Here is a 23995-nt window from a genome sequence, read left to right on the forward strand (position 1 = left end):
AAAGAGGGCACATGATGTCATGAGCACTGGGTATTTCTTTTTAACATATATGATTTTTTAAATTTATTTATTTATGATAGAGAGAGAGAGAGAGAGAGAGAGAGAGAGAGAGAGAGGCAGAGACACAGGCTCCATGCACCGGGAGCCCGATATGGGATTCGATCCCGGGTCTCCAAGATCACGCCCTGAGCCAAAGGCAGGCGCCAAACCGCTGTGCCACCCAGGGATCCCATGAGCACTGGGTATTATATGCAACTGATGAATCACTGAACTCCACTCTTCTTCAAAAAAAGAAGAAAAAAAAGAAAAAAAAACACCCTCAACCCGTGTTCGTGATGCTTCCGTGCAGGGAGGTATATGAGATCCTGGTGGTGAAGAGCACTGCACTGGAGCAGACTCCCTGGTGACCTCCCCTCACCTCTTCATCCCCCAGGTTCCACATCAGTAAAATCTGAAAGATAATCGTGCCTTAATCACAGGGTTGTTAAGAAATTTCAAATTAAAGCAAGTGCTGAGTATGTGTCAGTTATTTGTGTTCAGGGGGCAGGGGACCAGCAATGCGCTCAACACAACCAGTCAGAAAATGCTTAATACTGATATGTGCTAGGGAGGATGTAGAAGTGGATCGCCAGTGGTTGGTCAGGGAAGGGAGGTTGGTGCAGAGGCCTGAAAGAGCAGAAGGGGCCCTGCTGGGAAATGTAAGAGGCGGCATTCCAGGCAGAGGAGGCTGCAAAGGGCCTGTGGCAGAAGAAATCCGTGAGCTAAGTCAGAAAGACTGCAGAGGCAAGCCAAGGCCAAGGCCTGGATGGTGCTCTAAGTGGGATGTGTGGTCCTTGGATAGTTTTAAGTGGGGGAGGGCTTCTGGTTTTTTTTTTTAATTTTTATTTATTTATGATAGTCACACACACAGAGAGAGAGAGAGAGAGAGAGAGAGAGAGAGAGAGAGAGAGGCAGAGACATAGGCAGAGGGAGAGGGAGAGGGAGAAGCAGGCTCCATGCACCGGAAGCCTGACATGGGATTCAATCCTGGGTCTCCAGGATCGCGCCCTGGGCCAAAGGCAAACCGCTGTGCCACCCAGGGATCCTGGGCTTCTGGTTTTCAATAGCTAACTGGAACTGGCAAACCAGCACGCGGGAAAGCCCAGACATGAGGCTGGTACAGTGCTGGCGCCAGGTCACCTTCCAGTGGTCCCTGAACTCACCCCCTTCCTACTGCCCTTCCCACCCCATGGGCTTTCCCCTCTGGTAGCTGTATTTGCCCAAAGAGAGAGTTGGAAATGAGGAATGAGGGTCATGGGCTCAGGCCATCATCCTTCTAGAAATCTGTGCACCTCACACAGCTGGGAGGAGAGTGGCTTGGAGCAGGATGCAGGCAGAGGTGCTAGGGTCTGGCTATGCTTTGGAGGCTGAGCGATGGTATGTGCTGATGGATAATTCTAGAGGTACAAGGAGAGGAAGATAAACTCTTCAGCCTGAACACAAAGACACGGCAGAGATATTAACTGGGCCAGAAAGACTAAGGCAGGGGCAGCTGGAGAGAGGAGTGCAAATCACAGACAACAAATGTGTTCTACTGTGTATTATGTTTTTCAAAATGGTGCACATCCATGACAAAACAATCCGATGAATCCAGAATCCAGCTGGCCTGCTTCTCCAAAGTAAATGTCAATATTTAGGAGATAAAATAAGTCAGAGCACTGTTCTAACCTGAGACAGGAAGGAGTCTGAGTAAAGGGAGAGAAGGTTGGCACTTCCCTTGATAAGAATGGAAGAGGTCCTCCAGCCTGACCACACACATACATAGGTGGCTTAAGGCATGGCCACCTAGCTATAGTTTCTTCAAAGTCCTACCTCTGAGATACACTGGTAGGGAAAATCAATGTCATGTCTGCCCTGGCCCCCAAGACTGGCCCCCAGAGTCTGTCTCCAATCAGGCTTGGTGATGACATCACCAACACAACAGACGGTGGATGGAAGGGTCTGAGGGTGATGGTGTCACTGAGCATCCAGAACCAGACAAGTCCACACTGATGTGGTACCTTCTGCCTCCACCCAGGTCATCAGTATCTTCAGGGACCTCCAAGAGAAAGAAAGAAGCAGAAAAACATTAGGTACAGTGGAAGTATCACTTTCGATGAGATTGTCAACATTCAACATCACCTGAAAGATGTAGCGCTAGTACCATCTGAGACCACAGAACTCTCTGGAACCATTGAGAGATCCTAGGGACCACCTAGGCTGAGGACTGCCATGTTGACGGCCACTACTGTCATGATATCAGTGGAATGTCCAGCTACTTAAGAACTGGAAAGGAGGGGGTGCCTGGGTGGCTCAGTCGGTTGGGCATCTGTCTCTTGGTTTCGACTCAGGTTATGGTTTCAGGGTCCTGGGGTTGAGCCCTGCATCAGGCTCTGTGCTCAGCAGGGAGTCTGCTTGACACTCTCTCCCTCTGCTCCTCCCCTCACTTATAGTCTCTCTCTCTCAAATAAATAAATAAATAAATCTTTAAAAAAAAACTAGAAAGGAAAATGTTTCAATAAAGGATCATTTGACAAGAGAGAGAAAGAAAGAGAGGGAGTAGTAGGGAGGAAGGGAAAGGGAGAGAGGGGGAGGGAGGGATGGAGGAGGGAGAGAAGGATGAGGGAGAGTTGAAGCTTAAATCTTTATTGGATCCTGGTTCAAAAAATAAATTGGTATACAGACATTCTTGGGACGATTAGGAAAATCTGAGTGTAGAGTGGATCAATATCTCAGACACTCCAAACATTCTTTTGGATAACAATAGCGTTGTGGTTGTATAAGAAACCGCCCTTCTTAGGAAAGGCAAGATGAGGAACCACCCATTAGGGCTCAAAAGATGATGTTTGCAATTTGCTGTCAGATGATTGAGCTAGATAGATAAAGCAATTACAGCAAAATGTAAATTACTGAATCCAGGGGGAGGATTCATTATACTATTTATTGTATTATTCTTTCAACATTTTGGTATGTTTGAAAATTTTTATAAAAGGTTTGGGGAGATATGTACCCCAAAGTATAAAAAGCTTTTTCTCTGGATTTTTAAGGTGCAGATTCATGAAGTGTTTGGCACCTCTGCTTTGCTGCCAGCTGCTGGGCGACAGTGCGCTTCCAGAGGAGATTCCCATGCATGCTGTGGTGCATTGACTTGGATAATCCTGCAGAGCAAAGGATTTGGCCCAGTTCTTGCAAGAGCACCCCATGAGGAAAAAGCTTTTTGGAGGTGCCACCACTGAAAAGCAAGAGGTAAGGGGCGCCTAGCTGGCTCAGTCGGTGGAGCCTGTGACTCTTAATCTCGGGCTGGTGAGTTTGAGCCCAACGTTGGGTATAGAGATTGCTTAAAAATAAAATCTTAAATGAGCACCTGGTGACTCAGTGGTTGCACATCTACCTTTGGCTCAGGGTGTGATCCCAGGGTCTGGGATTGAGTCCCACATCGGGGTCCCCACAGGAAGCCTGCTTCTCCGTCTGCCTGTGTCTCTGCCTCTGTTTGTGTGTCTCTCATAAATAAATAAAATCTTAAAAAAAAAAAAAAGACAGAAACCAACTCCTCCTGGCCTTGGAGGTGGGGCTGGACACTAGTCACTCACTACTGTCAGGTATTATATTTATTTTGTATTCTTTTTTTATTATTATTTTAATTTAATTTTTTTTAATTTTGTTTTCTTAAAAGCATCCTTTATTACTCATTGATGACCTTCAATCATAAAACACCACCACTTTACTAATTGTTCAGGTCTATGCAGCTTTGTCTCAAGGCAGAAAGTAATATTTGGCTCTGTCTGCTAGTTCTGTGCCTTACACAAGACCCTGGTTCTCTCTCTTTTTTTTTTTTTAAGATTTTATTTATTTATTTGAGAGAGAATTATTCCAAAACTTTCAGGATTCTCTTATGGCAGGGAAATATTTGCAGGGAAAAAGTCTAAACTGTTTTCAAATATTTTTTAATGAAAGAAAAAGAACAGGGCCTCTTAAGAACTTTGTAGGTCCTAGACATTTTTACTTTGGATGCCACAACCAAATATTAAGCATTGCATATTGTATCTGACATTAAAAGGTACCCACATTTCGGGTTCCTGGCTGATTCAGCTGATAGAGTGTGAGACTCTTGATCTCTGGGTTATAGGTTTGAGCCCCACGTTGGGTGTTACAGATTACTTAAACACAAAAACTTTTTAAAAAATAAACAAAGTTTAAAAAAATTAAAAATACTCACATCAGATACAATTCCCTACTTCAGAGCGAGATGGATGTCACTTTGTATGCTACATTGTGTAAATTCTAATATTTTTATTTTTTTATTTTTTAATACTAATATTTTTAAATTCAAGCTTGTAATTTTAATTTTTTTAATTTTTATTTATTTATGATAGTCACAGAGAGAGAGAGAGGGGGGCAGAGAGAGGCAGAGGTGCAAAGCAGGCACCACGCAGAGAGCCCAATGTGGGACTCGATCCAGGGTCTCCAGGACCATGCCCTAGGCTGCAGGCGGCGCTAAACCGCTGCACCACCAGGGCTGCCCAAGTCTCTCACTTTAGTAGGCCTTGGAAAACCCCAGCAACTGGGCCTATAGACTTTCATTGACAATATGGCCCTGGAAAGAAAGAAAAATGAAATCTGATGACATACTACGTGAAATACAGAAAGTAAAAATCATTAGATATCAAACAAGATTTTTTTAATTATATATATTTTTAAATAAAGATTTTATTTATTTATTCGTGAGAGACACAGAGAGAAAGGCAGAGACATAGGCAGAGGGAGAAGCAGACTCTCTGTGGGGACCCCAATGAGGGACTCGATCCCACAACCCTGGGATCAAAACCTGAGCCAAAGGCAGACACTCAACCACTGAGCCACCCAGGTGCCCCCAAGCAATATTTTTTTAAACAGAAGCAATGACTGCTGGGAATTGGTAATGTCTCTGCAAAAGAAAATGCTAAAGGGGCACCTGGGTGGCTCAGTAGGGTTAAGAGTCTGCCTTCGGCTCAGGTCATGATCCTGGGGTCCTGGGATCCAACCCCATGTCAGGCTCCCTGCTCAGCGGGGAACCTGCTTGTCCCTCTCCCCCTGCCACTCCCCTTTCTTGTGCTCTCCCTCTCTCTCTTTCTCTCTCTGTCGAATAAAGAAATAAAATCTTTAAAAAAAGAAGAGGAAGAAAAAGAAAATGCTAAAGACCAAGACGATATGAAATTGATTGCACTGATGTTGAACAAGGCCAAATAACACTTGATCAGGGACTCAATGCAGGGATGGTATCTGCCTCCAAGATGATTCCAGTGGTCCCGCCTCCCTGGTATTCACACCCTGTGTCGTCCCCTCCCACAGTGAGCAGGGCTGGCCTTTGTAACCAACAGGATACTGTAGAAATGTAAGTAGGTGACTTCTAATGCTAGATCATGAAAGACACTGCATCTTCCACTGTGTATTTGCTTAAATGACTCACTCTGGGAGAAGCCAGCTGCCGTGTTGGGAAGTCACTGAGGCAGCCTTATTGAAAGATACCGACGTCAGCATCATCGTACCAGCCGCGTGAGTGCACCATCTCAGCAGCAGCTCCTCCAGCCGTAGGCAAGCCTTCAGGTAAGACATCATTACAGACCCAAACAAGAACTACTAGAGCTACATATCACTTGAATTCCTGACCCACAGAATCCTGCATGACTAAGCTGCTACATTTAGGGGTAATTTGTTTCACAGCATTAGATAACTAGTGTATCAGGTACAACTAATCAGTGTCAGCAGTGTGGCTGGTTGCCAGCAGCCAGTCCTAACTTGTCTTTCTTCCTTACAGAACCTCAATGTCCACTTGATTTAGGGATAGTTATCTCACCCCAGAGAAGGTCCCAGTGAGGCTTGGGCATTCATTGGTCACCCCATTCCCTGTGCTATCAAATGGCTTAAGAACAAGCATTTGCTTGATGTCTGGAAACACAGGAATGCTGTTATTTTAAAGCTTTCAATATTTTTGTGATTCTTCATTTGGGGCAAACTCTTGCTTTGAGAAAACACTTCTGTGAGTGTTTCAACCCAAAGGGAAAGCCAAACTTCTATTCTAGAATGAAGTTTGAAGATCAAGAACCTCAATTTCCTGCGAATTAATGTCGGCTTTGTCTTCCTTGTAGATGCATCTACATCTTCAATGTGGGTGGACGTTAGATGGTGTCATTGGAGTGCAAGGTAAGTCTTTTTTCCTTATCCCTGGCCCCAGTGAAGATAAGGCTTGACTCTAGACTTGGAGGACAACCAAAAATACCCCTCTAGGGCCAAAGAAGAATGTCAGGTCAGGACCAAAGAGAGAGATGACCTCTCAGAGTGCCCCAGGGGAAGAAAATCACCTGGGAGCATTATTATCTGCAGCATACAACTGTGACTTGTCTACTCTGTGATTTCTTTTTACTACCTCTTCATCTGACTTAAAAAAAGAAAGAGGGTGGGGGGAAGCAACCACCAGTGAGCTGTAATAAGGAAAGAAAGAACAGCTGGGTCCTGAGGCAGGCCAGAGAAAGTCATCAAAGCCCAGAGAAGCCACATAGAAGATGGCAGGAAGTCATGGGCAGAATGCCCCAGAGCAGTAGGATGGCTGTGTGGCAGGTGACTATGAGCACAGACTTGTGGAAAGTGTAAGCATCCCTTAGAAACTTAGGGAAGGGGGGCACCAGGGTGGCTCAGTGGTTGAGCATCTGCCTTCAGCTCAGGGCATGATCCTGGAGTCCTGGAATCAAGTCCCATGTCAGGCTCCCTGCATGGAGCCTGCTTCTCCCTCTGTGTGTGTGTGTGTCTCTCATGAATAAATAAATAAAATCTTAAAAAAAAAAAAAAAGAAACTTAGTAAAGAGCTTCCTAGAGGCAGTACAGACTATTGTCTCATATGGACCTGGAGGAAGCGCTGACCCTTCCGCACTGGCTCACAGAGACACTGGGGTCCACCTCCCTGATCCCTCCTGCCCACATTAGAACTGGTCACTCCCCCACCATAGTCTATCCTGATGGGCTTCATCCTTCAATCCATAGAGCTTGGGTTTCCAAAACTTTTTAAGATTCTTTTGACAGCTTGTAAATATGTCCTATTTAGTATAACCATCTCTGAGAGATAAATGTGTCCTATCATTGTTCCCCATCAAAATCTATATTCTACCCATAAGAGGAAGAAAAGTAGTAAGAACAATTAAAAATTAATAAATAGATTCAGATGTTACAACGATAATAAAACGAATGAGCACATAGCCCTATTCTAACCAATGAAGGCAAGTCTGCTGCAGGAGACTTCCAGAAAAGATGTTTTTTGTCTTCCTAACAAGAGTCACAGGAACAAGGTGTCAATTTTTCTTCCTCCGAACATTGTTGGGTCTGTATACGTGATGTCTGGAACTGCTCAGCCCTCTTGCTGATGACCACACAGAACAGGCCACAGTCCTAGCTCTGAGTGTCTTGTCATAAAGATAACGTATAGCTAAACTGTGGAAAGAGCCCAAATGCCCATGACTGATGAGCCACCTGGGTGGCTCAGTCAGTTGAGCATCTGACTTTTGGTTTCAGCTCAGGTCATGATTTCAGGGAGATAGAACCCCACATTGAGCTCTGCACTGTCTGCTTGTCCTTCTTGCTCTGCTCCTTCCCTCGGTTACGTGCTCTTTCTCTCTTAAATAAATAAAAAAAAAATCCTTTTTTTTTTTTAAGGTTGTATTTATTTGACAGAGAGAGACGATGAGTGAACAAGCAGAGAGAGCTACAGGGGCAGAAACAGGATACCTGCTGATCCAGGAGCCTGATGCGGGACTCTATCCCAGGATCCTAGGATCATGACCTGAGCTGAAGATAGTTGCTCAACTGACTGAGCCACTGAGGCATTCCAATAAATAAAATCTTAAAAAAGAAAAAAAGGGCAGCCCAGGTGGCTCAGCGGTTTGACGCCGCCTTCAGCCCAGGGTGTGATCCTGGAGACCCAGAATCGAGTCCCACGTCGGGCTCCCTGCATGGAGCCTGCTTCTCCCTCTGCCTGTGTCTCTGCCTCTCTCTCTCTGTGTGTCTCTCATGAATAAATAAATAAAATATTTTTTTTTTAAAAAGAAAGAAGTCAATCAGAGGAAGACAAATGCCATATGATTTCATTCATATGTGGAAATTAAGAAACAAAACAGATGAATATATGAGAAGGGAAAAAAGAGAGGGAGGCAAACCATAAGAGACTTAATGGTGGAGGGAGGTGGGTGGGGGATGGGCTGAAATAGGGGATGGTAGGTATTAAGAGGACACTTATTGGGATGAACATTGGGTGTTATATGTAACTGATCAATCACTGAATTCTAAGCAGACGCTTAACTACAGAGCCACCCAGGTGCCCCTACTAGAAGTTTTTTTTAAAACACTGATGCCTGCCCCCCACCCAAGACCAAGCATTTACCATCTGTTGAAACCCATCCCCTGACCAGCCCCTTCCCTTCACTTGCTTATTGGACTCCAGCCATACTGATCTCCAGTTCCTCAAACACACGGAACCCTGCCACTGCCAGGGCTCCTGCACTTTGCACTGCCTCATCTTTTGCAAAGATGCCTCCAATCACCCTTCAGGTCCTACTTAAAGAGTACCTTTGGGGGGCACCTGAGTGACTCAGTGGTTGAGTGTCTGCCTTTGGCTCAGGTAGTGATCCCGGGGTCTGGAATTGAGTCCCGCATCGGGCTCCCCACAGGGAGCCTGCTTCTCCTTCTGCCTGTGTCTCTGCCTCTCTCTGTGTGTCTCATGAATAAATAAATAAAATCTTAAAAAAAAAAAAAAAGAGTCCCCAGGGTGGCTCAGTTGGTTAAGCCTCTGCCTTCTGCTCAGGTCATGATCCCAGGGTCCTGAGATGGAACCCCACATCAGGTTCCCTACTCAGCAGGCAGTTGCTTCTTCCTCTCCTTCTGCCTGTCACCCCCAATTGTGCTCTCCCTCTCTAATAAATAAATAAAATCTTAAAAAAAAGAAAGAGTCCTTTCCCAGAACGCCTCTCCTAACCACCTGATCATTAGTAGGATTCCCAAAGTTCTCCCATTCAATCTGATCATCTCTACTGCTATATGCAGTTATTATCAAATATAGGAACAGAGATAGATCTCATTCGGATAAAGAAAAAAATTTTTAAATTTTATTTATTTACTTATTTGACAGAGATAGAGAGCCAGACAGCACAAACAGGGGGAGCAGCAGAGAGAGAAGGAGAAGCAGGCTCCCCACTGCAGGGAGCTGGACATGGGACTGGATCCCAGGACCCTGAGATCATGACCTGAGCCGGAGGCAGACACTCAACCACTGAGCTACCCAGATGCCTCTGAATGAAGAATTTTAATACAGATTTAGAAAGAGCTAGGAAATTTCCGCGAATTCAGATAATGTCCAGTCAGGACAGTCAAGGAAGGCTTTAGTACAACCTTTGAATTAGGACTTGACGTCGCGTGGATTTGACTTGTGGCCGTGGGGGTGGTGGCATTTCAGAAAGAGGGAGCAGCTCGCGTGGAGGAAGGTGGAAAATGGAAGGGAACATATGGAGATAAGCAGACAAAAGCAGGGAAGACAGCGTTTTAAGAGGTCAGATCTGGTAAGATACAGCAATTGAGGGTTGAATAATAGCTTTATTAGATGCTGGGGAGTAATTCCAACAGGAAGCGGCTCCAGGAATGGAAGGAAAAGGAGAAAGGAAAGGGCGCTGGGCCCAGAGAAACAGGGACGGTAAAAAGCCTCTGCAGGGAGAAGGGTAAAAGCATAAATTGCTTGGCCAACCACGACCGCTTGGGGGCGCTGAGGGCTCAGGACTAAATCGGAACCCGTCCTAGGGGCTCCCCCTTCCGGCAGAAATGGGCACTACGCACTGACATGGCTAATTCTCAAAAAAGCACTTACCAAGCTCTGAAAGGCACTGGCCAAACTCATACCAACATTAAAAAGAACAGTTTTACATAAATGCAAACTCCGTATTTTTCTAGTTTATCCAAGACTCATGTATGTCGGGACGCCTGGGTGCTCAGCGGTTGAGCGTCTACCTTCAGTGCAGGGCGGGATCCTGGAGACCCGGGATGGAGTCCCACATCAGGCTCCATGCAGGGAGCCTGCTTCTCCCTCTGCCTGTCTCTCTCCTGTGTCTCTCAGTAATAAATTTTTTTTAAAAAAAGACTCATCTATGTCAGTGAATCCTCTCACAGCATTAACGTATGTGCAAAACCAACTTCGGACTGCTTGAAGATGTTAACAGTCACTCCGTGAAACTGAACAAATGTATTATCTGTTCTTTAAACTGACTCAGAGGGGCGCCCAGGTGACCCAGCGGTTAAGCGTCTGCCTTCGGCCCAGGGTGTGATCCTGGAGACCTGAGATCAAGTCCCACGTCGGGCTCCCAGTGCATGGAGCCTGCTTCTCTCTCTGCCTATGTCTCTGCCTCTCTCTCTGTGACTATCATAAAATAAAAAATAAATAAAAATTTTTAAAAAAGTCTTTTAAAAAAATTATAAGGTGGACTATTTTCAATTATCTGAGAATCTTATTACGTACCATCTCATATTTATGCCATACTTTCAAAAAACCAGTACACAAAAGAGAGGTGTATAAGGATATACTTTGCAACAGCACTGTAACACCAAAACCTGGAAACAAATGTTGGTGCACAGGTTAAATCACAGGGCATCCATACAATGGAATAGCAAGACTATTAAAAAGAATGAAGTAGGGACTCCTGGGTGGCTCAGTGGTTGAGCCATCTGCCTTCAGCTCAGGGCGTGGTCTCAGAGTCCCAAGATTGAGTCCCACATCAGGCTTCCCGCGATGAGCCTGCTTCTCCCTCTAGGTCTCTATTTCACTCTCTGTATCTCATGAAAAAAATAAGTCTTTAAAAAAAAAATGGGGATCCCTGGGTGGCGCAGCGGTTTGGCGCCTGCCTTTGGCCCAGGGTGCGATCCTGGAGACCCGGGATCGAATCCCACGTCGGGCTCCCGGTGCATGGAGCCTGCCTCCCTCTCTCTCTCTCTCTCTCTCTCTCTCTCTCTCTCTCTGTGACTATCATAAATAAATTAAAAAAAATTAAAAAAAAAAGATAGCCACAGAGAGAGAGAGAGAGAGAGAGAGAGAGGCACAGAGACATAGGCAGAGGGAGAAGCAGGCTCCATGCACCGGGAGCCCGATGTGGGATTCGATCCTGGGTCTCCAGGATCGCACCCTGGGCCAAAGGCAGGCGCCAAACCGCTGCGCCACCCAGGGATCCCCTCTCTGTGACTATCATAAAGAAATAAAAATTAAAAAAAAATAAATAATAAATAAATAAATAATGAAGTAGCACTAGATGTAATGACATGAAAAGATGTAATTACTCAGCTTTAAAAAAAAAAAAGCTGAGAAACACTACATTGAGAATGGTCCTGTTACGTGTACATACATATGTATGTAAATAAATGTATTATATAATATAAAGTCCAAAAAATTAACAAACCTTAAAAGTAGTTATCACCTGGGGTGGTGGTGGAGTAAAACATCCAGAAATTAAGGACTTAGGTGGACTCTTCGACTTTTTGATACACATACAGTTTATATGTATGTTTTAATTAAAATAAGTAGCAAATGTATTCCAAACTCGTTTCTTCCTGGGAGTAAGCTTACATGAACTCTACATCACTGATTTTAATGTGCTTAGAATGGTTTTTCAAACCTCTCTAGTATTGGGGCACCTGGCTGGCTCAATCCATTAAGCCTCTGCCTTCAGCTCAGGTCATGATCCCAGGATCCTGCTCAGCAGGGAGCCTGCCTCTCTCCCCCTCTACTACTCCCTCCTGCACATGTGCTCTCTTTCTCCTAAATACTTTAAAAAGTTTCTAGTATTTGTTATTAGCAATTCCTTTCATTAAACCTGACAGGCAGCACTTTACTTCAAAGAAGCTTCCTTGGTAAGTTTCCAAATGAGCATCCCCACCCAGGCTGAGTTTTATTAGACCGGTGCACTGATGCTCTTGTACTGATGCCAAGATCCCTCTCGCCCTGTCCAAAGTACTTGGGATCTCCATCCTAAAGGACAGTTGGCTGTTAACAGTACGACCTAGCCTCATAGACCCAAGAATTAGTAGCCACTCAACCTCCTGTACTTGGAAAAGTTTGAGCTCTCCTACACCCATGGGGTTCAAACTCACAAACCTTAGACCATGAGTCACACACTCCACTGCCTGAGCTAGCCCGCTGTCCCTGAAGACTTCTAAAAAGCACTCCTTATCACTGATTTAGGAACCATTTGCTGCCTGTCCTGCAGGGATCATTTTCAAGATGCTACTGATGCTTTTCCTGGATGCTAGAACTAGTTTGTGGAGTATCAAACTTATACAAAAACTCCTAACATGGTGACAAAGTGCTACTGGAGTTCCTGGAGGTTGTTTCCCGACCTCTTTGTCAACTTACATGGGTGAGTCAATGAAAATGAAGTGCACTGCACACTTTGTGCACTTATATTAACAAAGGGAAAAACTGCAACAATTTGCCTAGCACTTAGAGCTCTAAAACGGCATTTTCTAGTCTGATCCCTAAGGCTAGAGATGTAGACTTACACTGTTGGTAAACACGAAAACTTCCTGTATACCTGAGATTGCACAAGGGAGGTGGAAGGCCGCAGTGCTTTGGGGGAAAAGTTCCGTCTGAAGTCCCTTAATGATTGATTTCTGGGGCACCTATCACCCAGTGCCAATTCCTTACATTAAACCAGCTCCCCGGGCAGCCCGGGTGGCTCAGCGGTTTAGCACCGCCTTCAGCCCAGGGCCTGATCCTGGGATCTAGGATCGAGTCCCACATCGGGCTCCCAGCATGGAGCCTGCTTCTCCCTCTGCCTGTGTCTCTGCCTCATGAATAAATAAAAATCTTTAAAAATAAAAAATAAAGCAGCTCCCCTTGACTTCCACCTTTGCTTGTAGTTATGACAAAGATAATTCCTCACCAGCAACATCTCATGGATAGAAGCTACCATAGTATAAACTTTCCCAAGACAGTTTGCCTTTTTCACAATGGTTATATACAAATCTTTTATCTATAGTCCTAGAAAATTGATCTCAAAATCTCCATTTCAATGTTTCATTACCTACAGAGCCACTAATTATTCTAAACTTTTGAGCATGCCAGACACAATTACTCACCATTTTTTTTTTTAAATTTTATTTATTTATGATAGGCACACAGTGAGAGAGAGAGGCAGAGACACAGGCAGAGGGAGAAACAGGCTCCATGCACCGGGAGCCCGACGTGGGATTCGATCCCGGGTCTCCAGGATCGCGCCCTGGGCCAAAGGCAGGCGCTAAACCGCTGCGCCACCCAGGGATCCACTCACCATTCTTTTTAAATTATCTGGTTAAATAAATATCTGGTAAAGCGACTTTCTATGCAGCTCAATATGAACTTAAAGACTACTGTATTTTTTTAAAGTTTTATTTATTCATTTATGAGAAACAGAGAGAGAGGCAGAGACAGAGAGGGAGAAGCAGGCTCCATGCAGGGAGCCTGACGTGGGACTCGATCCTGGGTCTCCAGGATCACGCCCTGGGCTGAAGGCGGTGCTAAACCGCTGAGCCACCCAGGCTGCCCTAGTGTATTAAAAGTGGGTTCTTGGGCACCCAAGAATTATTTTTACAAATTCCTCGGCAACCGCGAACTTATTTTTATAAATAAAATGTATTTTATATTTTATAAAACATCAAAAAAATTAAGCGGGTTCTTCCATAGGTTTCACCACCCCCACCCTCTTTTTAGCATCTTTTTTAAAAGACTTTACTTATTCACCAGAGAGAGAGGCAAACACACAGGCAGAGGGAGAAGCAGGGTCCATGCAGGGACCCAACATGGGACTCAATCCCAGGACTCCAGGATCATGCCCTGGGCTGAAGGTAGGCACTCAATCACTGAGCCACCCAGGCTTCCCTAGTATTTCCTTCCTGAGGGTAGCTCAGAAATATTCCCATTGTTATCGCACAAACCAATCAAAAATTCAGTATCTTTAAAATTAATTTAAAAATACAACTATATACGGAGAATCCTATCCGCCCTTACCAATTTTTTTTTTTAACTAACCTTTCTTAACCCTCCCGGTTGCCAGAATCATTTGATAGACTGAAAATCTTGACCTGTCACATCCCATCCAAACTAAAAAGAACCCTCCCCACAAAAACTCACACTATTGGGAATGCAACAACTTTATTGAAAGAAAAGTGCAATGAATTTTGTCAACAGCTTAAAGGGGGAAATTAGACACCTCCCCTCAAGCGCAGGACCAAGTGCAGAGTGGACTCCTTCTGGATGTTGTAGTCGGACAGGGTGCGCCCATCTTCCAGCTGTTTGCCGGCAAAGATCAACCTCTGCTGGTCAGGGGGGATGCCCTCTTTTTCTTGGATCTTCCCTTTGACATTCTCGATGGTGTCACTGGGCTCCACCTCCAGGGTGATGGTCTTACCCGTCAAGGTCTTCACGAAGATCTGCATGCCACCCCTGAGGCGAAGGACCAGGTGCAGAGTGGACTCCTTCTGGATGTTGTAGTCGGACAGCGTGCGCCCATCTTCCAGCTGTTTGCCGGCAAAGATCAACCTCTGCTGGTCAGGGGGGATGCCCTCCTTGTCCTGGATCTTCGCCTTGACATTCTCGATGGTGTCACTGGGCTCCACCTCCAGGGTGATGGTCTTACCCGTCAGGGTCTTCACGAAGATCTGCATGCCCCCCCTGAGGCGAAGGACCAGGTGCAGAGTGGACTCCTTCTGGATGTTGTAGTCGGACAGCGTGCGCCCATCTTCCAGCTGTTTGCCGGCAAAGATCAACCTCTGCTGGTCAGGGGGGATGCCCTCCTTGTCCTGGATCTTCGCCTTGACATTCTCGATGGTGTCACTGGGCTCCACCTCCAGGGTGATGGTCTTACCCGTCAGGGTCTTCACGAAGATCTGCATGCCCCCCCTGAGGCGAAGGACCAGGTGCAGAGTGGACTCCTTCTGGATGTTGTAGTCGGACAGCGTGCGCCCATCTTCCAGCTGTTTGCCGGCAAAGATCAACCTCTGCTGGTCAGGGGGGATGCCCTCCTTGTCCTGGATCTTCGCCTTGACATTCTCGATGGTGTCACTGGGCTCCACCTCCAGGGTGATGGTCTTACCCGTCAGGGTCTTCACGAAGATCTGCATGCCCCCCCTGAGGCGAAGGACCAGGTGCAGAGTGGACTCCTTCTGGATGTTGTAGTCGGACAGCGTGCGCCCATCTTCCAGCTGTTTGCCGGCAAAGATCAACCTCTGCTGGTCAGGGGGGATGCCCTCCTTGTCCTGGATCTTCGCCTTGACATTCTCGATGGTGTCACTGGGCTCCACCTCCAGGGTGATGGTCTTACCCGTCAAGGTCTTCACGAAGATCTGCATGCCCCCCCTGAGGCGAAGGACCAGGTGCAGAGTGGACTCCTTCTGGATGTTGTAGTCGGACAGGGTGCGCCCATCTTCCAGCTGTTTGCCGGCAAAGATCAACCTCTGCTGGTCAGGGGGGATGCCCTCCTTGTCCTGGATCTTCGCCTTGACATTCTCGATGGTGTCACTGGGTTCCACCTCCAGGGTGATGGTCTTACCCGTCAAGGTCTTCACGAAGATCTGCATGCCCCCCCTGAGGCGAAGAACCAGGTGCAGAGTGGACTCCTTCTGGATGTTGTAGTCGGACAGGGTGCGCCCATCTTCCAGCTGTTTGCCGGCAAAGATCAACCTCTGCTGGTCAGGGGGGATGCCCTCCTTGTCCTGGATCTTCGCCTTGACATTCTCGATGGTGTCACTGGGTTCCACCTCCAGGGTGATGGTCTTACCCGTCAGGGTCTTCACGAAGATCTGCATGCCCCCCCTGAGGCGAAGGACCAGGTGCAGAGTGGACTCCTTCTGGATGTTGTAGTCGGACAGGGTGCGCCCATCTTCCAGCTGTTTGCCGGCAAAGATCAACCTCTGCTGGTCAGGGGGGATGCCCTCCTTGTCCTGGATCTTCGCCTTGACATTCTCGATGGTGTCACTGGGCTCCACCTCCAGGGTGATGGTCTTACCCGTCAGGGTCTTCACGAAGATCTGCATGCCCCCCCTGAGGCGAAGGACCAGGTGCAGAGTGGACTCCTTCTGGATGTTGTAGTCGGACAGCGTGCGCCCATCTTCCAGCTGTTTGCCGGCAAAGATCAACCTCTGCTGGTCAGGGGGGATGCCCTCCTTGTCCTGGATCTTCGCCTTGACATTCTCGATGGTGTCACTGGGCTCCACCTCCAGGGTGATGGTCTTACCCGTCAAGGTCTTCACGAAGATCTGCATGCCCCCCCTGAGGCGAAGGACCAGGTGCAGAGTGGACTCCTTCTGGATGTTGTAGTCGGACAGGGTGCGCCCATCTTCCAGCTGTTTGCCGGCAAAGATCAACCTCTGCTGGTCAGGGGGGATGCCCTCCTTGTCCTGGATCTTCGCCTTGACATTCTCGATGGTGTCACTGGGTTCCACCTCCAGGGTGATGGTCTTACCCGTCAGGGTCTTCACGAAGATCTGCATGCCCCCCCTGAGGCGAAGGACCAGGTGCAGAGTGGACTCCTTCTGGATGTTGTAGTCGGACAGGGTGCGCCCATCTTCCAGCTGTTTGCCGGCAAAGATCAACCTCTGCTGGTCAGGGGGGATGCCCTCCTTGTCCTGGATCTTCGCCTTGACATTCTCGATGGTGTCACTGGGTTCCACCTCCAGGGTGATGGTCTTACCCGTCAGGGTCTTCACGAAGATCTGCATGCCCCCCTGAGGCGAAGGACCAGGTGCAGAGTGGACTCCTTCTGGATGTTGTAGTCGGACAGCGTGCGCCCATCTTCCAGCTGTTTGCCGGCAAAGATCAACCTCTGCTGGTCAGGGGGGATGCCCTCCTTGTCCTGGATCTTCGCCTTGACATTCTCGATGGTGTCACTGGGCTCCACCTCCAGGGTGATGGTCTTACCCGTCAGGGTCTTCACGAAGATCTGCATGCCCCCCCTGAGGCGAAGGACCAGGTGCAGAGTGGACTCCTTCTGGATGTTGTAGTCGGACAGCGTGCGCCCATCTTCCAGCTGTTTGCCGGCAAAGATCAACCTCTGCTGGTCAGGGGGGATGCCCTCCTTGTCCTGGATCTTCGCCTTGACATTCTCGATGGTGTCACTGGGCTCCACCTCCAGGGTGATGGTCTTACCCGTCAGGGTCTTCACGAAGATCTGCATGCCCCCCCTGAGGCGAAGGACCAGGTGCAGAGTGGACTCCTTCTGGATGTTGTAGTCGGACAGGGTGCGCCCATCTTCCAGCTGTTTGCCGGCAAAGATCAACCTCTGCTGGTCAGGGGGGATGCCCTCCTTGTCCTGGATCTTCGCCTTGACATTCTCGATGGTGTCACTGGGCTCCACCTCCAGGGTGATGGTCTTACCCGTCAAGGTCTTCACGAAGATCTGCATGCCCCCCCTGAGGCGAAGAACCAGGTGCAGAGTGGACTCCTTCTGGATGTTGTAGTCGGACAGGGTGCGCCCATCTTCCAGCTGTTTGCCGGCAAAGATCAACCTCTGCTGGTCAGGGGGGATGCCCTCCTTGTCCTGGATCTTCGCCTTGACATTCTCGATGGTGTCACTGGGTTCCACCTCCAGGGTGATGGTCTTACCCGTCAGGGTCTTCACGAAGATCTGCATGCCCCCCTGAGGCGAAGGACCAGGTGCAGAGTGGACTCCTTCTGGATGTTGTAGTCGGACAGGGTGCGCCCATCTTCCAGCTGTTTGCCGGCAAAGATCAACCTCTGCTGGTCAGGGGGGATGCCCTCCTTGTCCTGGATCTTCGCCTTGACATTCTCGATGGTGTCACTGGGCTCCACCTCCAGGGTGATGGTCTTACCCGTCAGGGTCTTCACGAAGATCTGCATTGTCTGTCACAAAAGAAAACAAAAACCAATCCAGAGTGTAACAGACCACTCACATGTGAATCCAGCGCTAACAGTTACTGGTCATTTTACACGAACCCAAGAACTAAAATAAACCTCGCCAAAAAACTTAAGAAGAAACAGGACAGATTTTGGAAACTCAAATAACCCCCAAAACCAAGTTCCAGGCCCCAGGAGGAGAGAAGGCATGGATACCGGTCAAGTGAAGGCGCCGGCTTCCGTACCTTCCCCTGCCCCCTGTGATGTCTGGACCGGACAATCCGCACGATCTCCCCCGCCCCCCACCGGCCTAACCCCTGTGCCCCGCGACTGACCCAAGTCGGCTCCACACACAGGAGCACGCGGCCCCACCCCGGATTGTTGGCTGACAAAGCGATGACATCACATGACCGACGCGACGAGCGGGCCCCCTCCCCCCCTAACGGGCGCAGGACTGCTCCGAGCGGCGCCGGCACTTCGGGCCCACTCGCCGCGACCGGACACGGAGCGTGGCGCCAGCGGGGCCGCGGAGCACACAGGGGCTTCCCGCCCCCACTCACTGCGCAGAGGGCCCCGTCAGGGCCCCACTGGCTCGGCGCGTCTCGCCCGCTCACAGCCATCTCCTCTGCCCGGCTCCTCACGGCCCCCTCGCATCTCGGCTTCTCCCACCACAGGAGCCGTAGCGGACGCCATTTTGTGCGCCCCCACCCCCAAGGGTGACCGCGCTCCGGCGCCGCGGGCAACTCCCGGGGCAGCCGGCTGCCCGGCCCGGCCCCCCCGCCCCTGCAGGGCCCCAAGACCCCCAGGCCCGCGCAGCGGCCCGCTCCTCACCAAGCGGCTGTGACCGAAGCGCACGTAGACAAGCAACCGAACTCCCGGCCTCCACGGAACTGCCTGCGCCACGCCCGGCGCCTCCTTATATAGCAATCGGCAGCGCCGCTCCGGTGGATCCCTGCGCGGAAACGCCGAGAAGGGACTACTTTTCTCGGTCTCCTGCCCCCCGGGGAGAAAACCCCTGCCCCAGAATCTTCTGAGAGCCCCCTGAGCCCCCTGAAATGTCGACCTGTCAAGGCTGGGCTGTGGGGCTGAATCTGGCGAGGAGACGGCCGCGGTCCCGAGCGCCCGCGCGGAGGGATCAGCGCGCTCGTTGAGTGCTGCGTCCGCGGACGTGGCCGGCGCCGGATGCGAGGGGGGAGGGGGCGAGCGGGGAGAAGAGGGCCCGCGGGAGACGGGAAAACCCGGCGCGGAATCGCTGGGCGTCCGGAGCGAGCTGTCCCTGCCGCGGGACCCAGACACCCCTTCCCCTCGGCCGCAGCGGTCCCCCCGGCTCTCGAGACCCGCCCTGGGCGGAGAGGGGTTGGGCGTCGTGGGTCCCTCGCCCCTGCGCGACCTCAGGGGTCCTCGCGCCGGGGCCTGCGGCCCTCCCCACCCGCGCGCTGGCGGCCCGCCCATCCCCCCGCGCGGGCGCGCGGACAGGACGGATGACTCGACAGATCGCGGCGCTGGGCGGGAGGTGGGCCAGGCCTGGGCCGGGGCAGCGGGGGAGCAAGGGGGGGTGCGGGACAGCGGAAGGCTAGAAGGGGGAGCAGAAACCCCGCACGCTTTGCCCGCACCTATTCGAGAGGCATCTGGAAGTCCACCGAACTTTCTAGAATGTTCTTTGGCCTTCCTGTACCATCTACGCCGCCTGGTACTTGATCCACACACGGAGGCATCTGGTGGACACTCTGGAGCTCAGACGTACAACTCCTTAGGCCTGGGGTTTCAGAAACACAAGTCAATCCCAGGCCTGTACATCCGTGGGGGGGGGGGCCACAATTTAATATCCCAAATACAAAATTTGGGGCACTTGGGTGACTCAGTGGTTGAGTGCCTTTGGCTCGGGGCGTGACCCCGGGGTCCTGGGATCCAGTCCCGTGTTGAGGTCCCCGCAGGGAGCCTGCTTCTCCCTCTGCCTTTGTCTCTGCCTCTGATGTCTCATGAATAAAGATCTTTAATAAATTATTTAATTACATTGAATTCTACGGCAAAATTCCACTTGAATAAAAGGAGAAAGACTGAAAAATAAAACACCTGAATATGGTGAAAACTTAAAAGGTTTCTGGAAGTTTACAGAGAAAAGTCCTTCACATGCTCAATCCCCCAGCCACTGTCTCTTCTGGAACTATTCTCTGTTTCAGTGTGGAGGGGGGAGAGATCTTTTCATTTCACCCTCAAAGCTTTCAAGAAAAAAACAAATAGGAAAAGTTGCCTAAACAATGTTCTGCCGTTAAAAAAAGACTCATTCCTGTTTTAAATTATGAATGTTGTATTATTTAAATTCTCACAATGTGAATCAAAACTGCTAATGTGTTTTCTTTGGTAACCCATGTAGGTACGTATTTATGAGAAAGGTCTGAGGAAGGTTCAAAATAGACTGTAATCTGTGTAATTTTTAACATTTTCTGAAGAGAATGAATTTATTATTGAGAAATTAAAATGAATAAGAAAAACAAAATATCATTTTTCAGGTTAGCAGGAAACCCCAGGAACTTCCATTCCAGATTTTTGTGAAGGTTATTTCTGGAAAGAGGTTTTATTTATTTTTATTTATTTATTTATTTATTTTTTTGGAAAGAGGTTTTAAAGGAACAAAATGTGGAAGCTCTTTATAGGGGTATTTCTCCCCAAATTTCAGGCAGACGTTTCAGAGACCCAAAAGGCCAAGGTTCTTTCTAAGGTGACGGAGGCTTAGCTTCACACCACACCCTGCTCCCTCTGGGTTGTGACTTTTGCTGCCAGCCTCATGATTCATGTTGTTTAAAGGCTGAGTCACGAGCTTTGAGACATAGCTTTTTCCAGAATCCAAAAGGTACAGAGGAAAACAGGCCTGGTTTCAGAGGTGGGGGAAGGAGAGGAGGGAGGAGGAAGAAGAGAGGCTCAGAGGGTGGGAAGTGGGTCCAGGGTCATCTCCAAGGAAAGAACATTTTTATGACCTGAGAACATTGATGTCTATCCTCTCTGGCAGAAAAAAAAAAAAAAAAAAAAAAAGGGGGCCCCGAAACACCCTTGCATTCCTTAAGCACAACAGTGGAGTGTATTAAGGCAAAGAGAAGTAAGCATTTGTCCAAGGACACTGAGGTGACACGAAGGGAAAGATAAAACGAGACAAGCAGCCAGTGTTTCTCTAGAGCCGTCATTCTCAACAAGGAATGACTTGGCCCCTCTGTGTACATGTGGCCATATCCAGAGAGCATTTTTGGTGGCGTGGTGGTAGTTGGGGGGAGGAGGTGCTGCTGGCATCTGGAAACAGAGTCAAGGCTGCTGCAGCACATCCCGTAAGACACAGTCACCCAGTCCCAAACATCAGTAATGCCAAGGAGGTTGAGAAACCCTGCCCTACAAAGGAATTGCATTGTCCTCATGACAACTGCTTTACTATTTACTGAGAAGGCCTCCCAAAACCTAAATGTCCCACTTGGACCTAGGAATTGGCTATCAGGTCACGTCCCTGAAACCTAAAATCCCCTGACCTAGAATGCAATGTGCGACAATGTGCGAGATGCAGGGTGAGTCACTAGATCCTTTTTCAACTCCTTCCACCCACAGATCCGTCCTTTGCAAGCGGCCCAGAAGGGATTGCTCCAGAGCTGGCACCAATGGAAGAGTGACAGAGGCCCAGCAACACGGCAGGATTGGTGGGGAAGCATGAGCACGTGATGGGCTGAGCTCACAAAGGGCCTGGGTGTTGGGCTGCTGGGGGGGTAGGAGGTAGGGGGAGGACTGCTGCCTGTTTGTTTGCCTGCCTCGCTTCCGTCCCGAAGGATTTGGTTCCCCTGAAGGTCACAACCGTGTATGGGCCTCAACTCCACATCACGAGAAAGTCCAAGAGCACAAGGATCAGCAAACATTTCCCCCCAAGCAAAAGGGTGAAATCAAGAGCTGATTGGGAAACATTTGCTTTGCTTTGTCATTGGTTATATAACCATCAAAGCTAATCAAACGTGTCTGCAGTTTAAGGGGGGGAAAAAAGCCCAAGGGAGTCCTCTTTTTCCTGTTTATGTGTGTGCATTTGCATTGTGTGGCAGAGCACAGACTGCTCCAGTTTAAAAATAACCAATTTAATCCCCCAGGAGTCAAAATCAGACTTCACTTCCAGTCTCCAAACTTGCCTCTACTCTACTTGAGGAAGATTGAAAAGTTAACCCACAGGAGAATTTGCTTTGTTTTTAATTCGTTTTTAAGTTGTGGCAAAATGCACACATAAAATTAACCATCTCAACCTTTTTTTTTTTTCATCTCAACCATTTTTAAGCATACAGTTCCATTGTGTTAGGTATACCATAGGGGAGGAAAAATCATTTTCCCTTTACCCTCTGAGTTCTTAGCTGAGACCTCAAAAATGAAAGATTAACAAGAGAGAAAATCCCCTAGAAGTTTATTAACACGCATGTTTCGTGTATACCTTGGAGATACCCTGGGAAAAATGAATAACGCAGAGGTGGTTTTAGAATTTAGGCTTAAATAATCATCTTAATAGGGGAAGAGGAGGGGAATATAGGCCTCTCAGGGGTTTTTGGGAATAGAATAGATGGTAGTATAGTTTGTGACAGTTGAGTGTCTTACTTCTAGTCTGTCCTGTCACGGGAGCTAGTCTTCTTCCCTGGTTGGTGAAGCTCTGGGGAGGGGATCTGCATTTAGGACCTAAGAGGGGTTCACAGACAGCGTCTCCCCTGATCTGCTACTTTTCAAGTGCTTTCAGCTCAAAATAATATCAATGTGGCGTATTTGGGGCTGGCATATTCTGTACTCTTCAACATGCATACTCTTGTGCAACCATCACCACCATCCATCTCCAGAATTCTTTCATCTTGCACACCTGAACCCCTGACCCCAGGGGTTTAAAAGCTCCCTAGGGGGATCCCTGGGTGGCGCAGCGGTTTGGCGCCTGCCTTTGGCCCAGGGCGCGATCCTGGAGACCCGGCCTTTGGCCCAGGGCGCGATCCTGGAGACCCGGGATCGAATCCCACGTCGGGCTCCCGGTGCATGGAGCCTGCTTCTCTCTCTGCCTGTGTCTCCGCCTCTCTCTCTCTCTCTCTCTCTGTGACTATCATAAATAAATAAAAAAAAAAAATTAAAGCTCCCTAGGGCACCTGGATGGCTCAGCCGTTGGACTTGCAACTGGTTTTCAGCTCAGGGCCTGATCTCAGGGTACTGGAAGCAAGCCCCACAGCGGGCTCTACAATCAGCATGGAGTCTGCTTGTGATCCTCTCTCTTTTTAAATAAAAAATTTCTTTTTAAGGGATGGCTGGGTGGCTCAGTGGCTGGGCATCTGCCTTTGGCTTGGGTTGTGATCCTGGGGTCCTGGGATTGAGTCTCCCTCTGCCTGTGTCTCTGCCTCTCTTTTTCTGTGTTTCACATGAATAAACATTTTTTTTTAAAGATTTAAAAAGATTAGTTTTGTGTTAGGCCTGATAACTTTAGAAATTACCTCAGCATCTTGTTCCCTTAAATCCTGTTGACATTTGGAGAGAAATAAACTTCCCAGCAGCTCATTACCAACTGGCACTGTTACCTAAAGGCCACCCCACCCCGCCGGTGAGTCATCTTACAGATTTCAGTTTCATCTCAAAAGTAAACGCTTTGTAGACAGTCACATCCCTCCAGATCTAAGATGAGATGTATTCATGATTTAAAATATGAGGTCAAAAAATAAAAAAATAAAAAATAAAAAATAAAATAAAATAAAATAATAAAATAAAATAAAATATGAGGTCAAGTCACACACATGAGAGACGGGATTTGATGGGTGAGGAATTCATTATTACTGCAGGCAATGCATAGGATCCTTGCTTTCAATAAAATACATCTTTGATCTTTAATGATAAAATACAAATCATGCATAACTATAAACATGAACAATATGTGCATCAAAAACATTCCTTCGGTTGTTGATTCGTTCGTTTGTTTGTGACCTGTTGCTGATGAAGCAGGAAGCCGAACCCTGCCTGCCGGGGATGCTGGTTTCCTTTTGGGTCACTCCCAAACTGGTTGATTATTGACAGCACAGTCAGACCTTCCACTTGCGCTCTGATGACAAGGAATCGATTACTAGT

General features: G+C 48.3%; 1 protein-coding gene and 1 non-coding gene across 2 annotated transcripts; one reads left to right on the plus strand and one right to left on the minus strand.

The window, feature by feature from the left end:
- The first annotated feature begins 1720 nt into the window (after positions 1 to 1720).
- Positions 1721 to 1840, plus strand: LOC129508463 (U6atac minor spliceosomal RNA). The gene has a single exon (XR_008664197.1). It is a non-coding gene; the product is annotated as a U6atac minor spliceosomal RNA (small nuclear RNA).
- Positions 1841 to 14183: 12343 nt separating this feature from the next.
- On the minus strand, positions 14184 to 19366 carry UBC (ubiquitin C). The gene is given in 4 exon segments (XM_055322023.1): positions 14184 to 16772; positions 16775 to 17683; positions 17686 to 17905; positions 18731 to 19366. Coding segments are annotated over 4 exon segments (4272 nt in total). The 5' UTR covers positions 19352 to 19366; the 3' UTR covers positions 14184 to 14250.
- Positions 19367 to 23995: the final 4629 nt, after the last annotated feature.

The sequence above is a fragment of the Nyctereutes procyonoides genome, unplaced genomic scaffold, assembly GCF_905146905.1.
Source record: "Nyctereutes procyonoides isolate TBG_1078 unplaced genomic scaffold, NYPRO_anot_genome, whole genome shotgun sequence".
In the NCBI taxonomy this organism is placed as follows: Eukaryota; Metazoa; Chordata; class Mammalia; order Carnivora; family Canidae; genus Nyctereutes; species Nyctereutes procyonoides.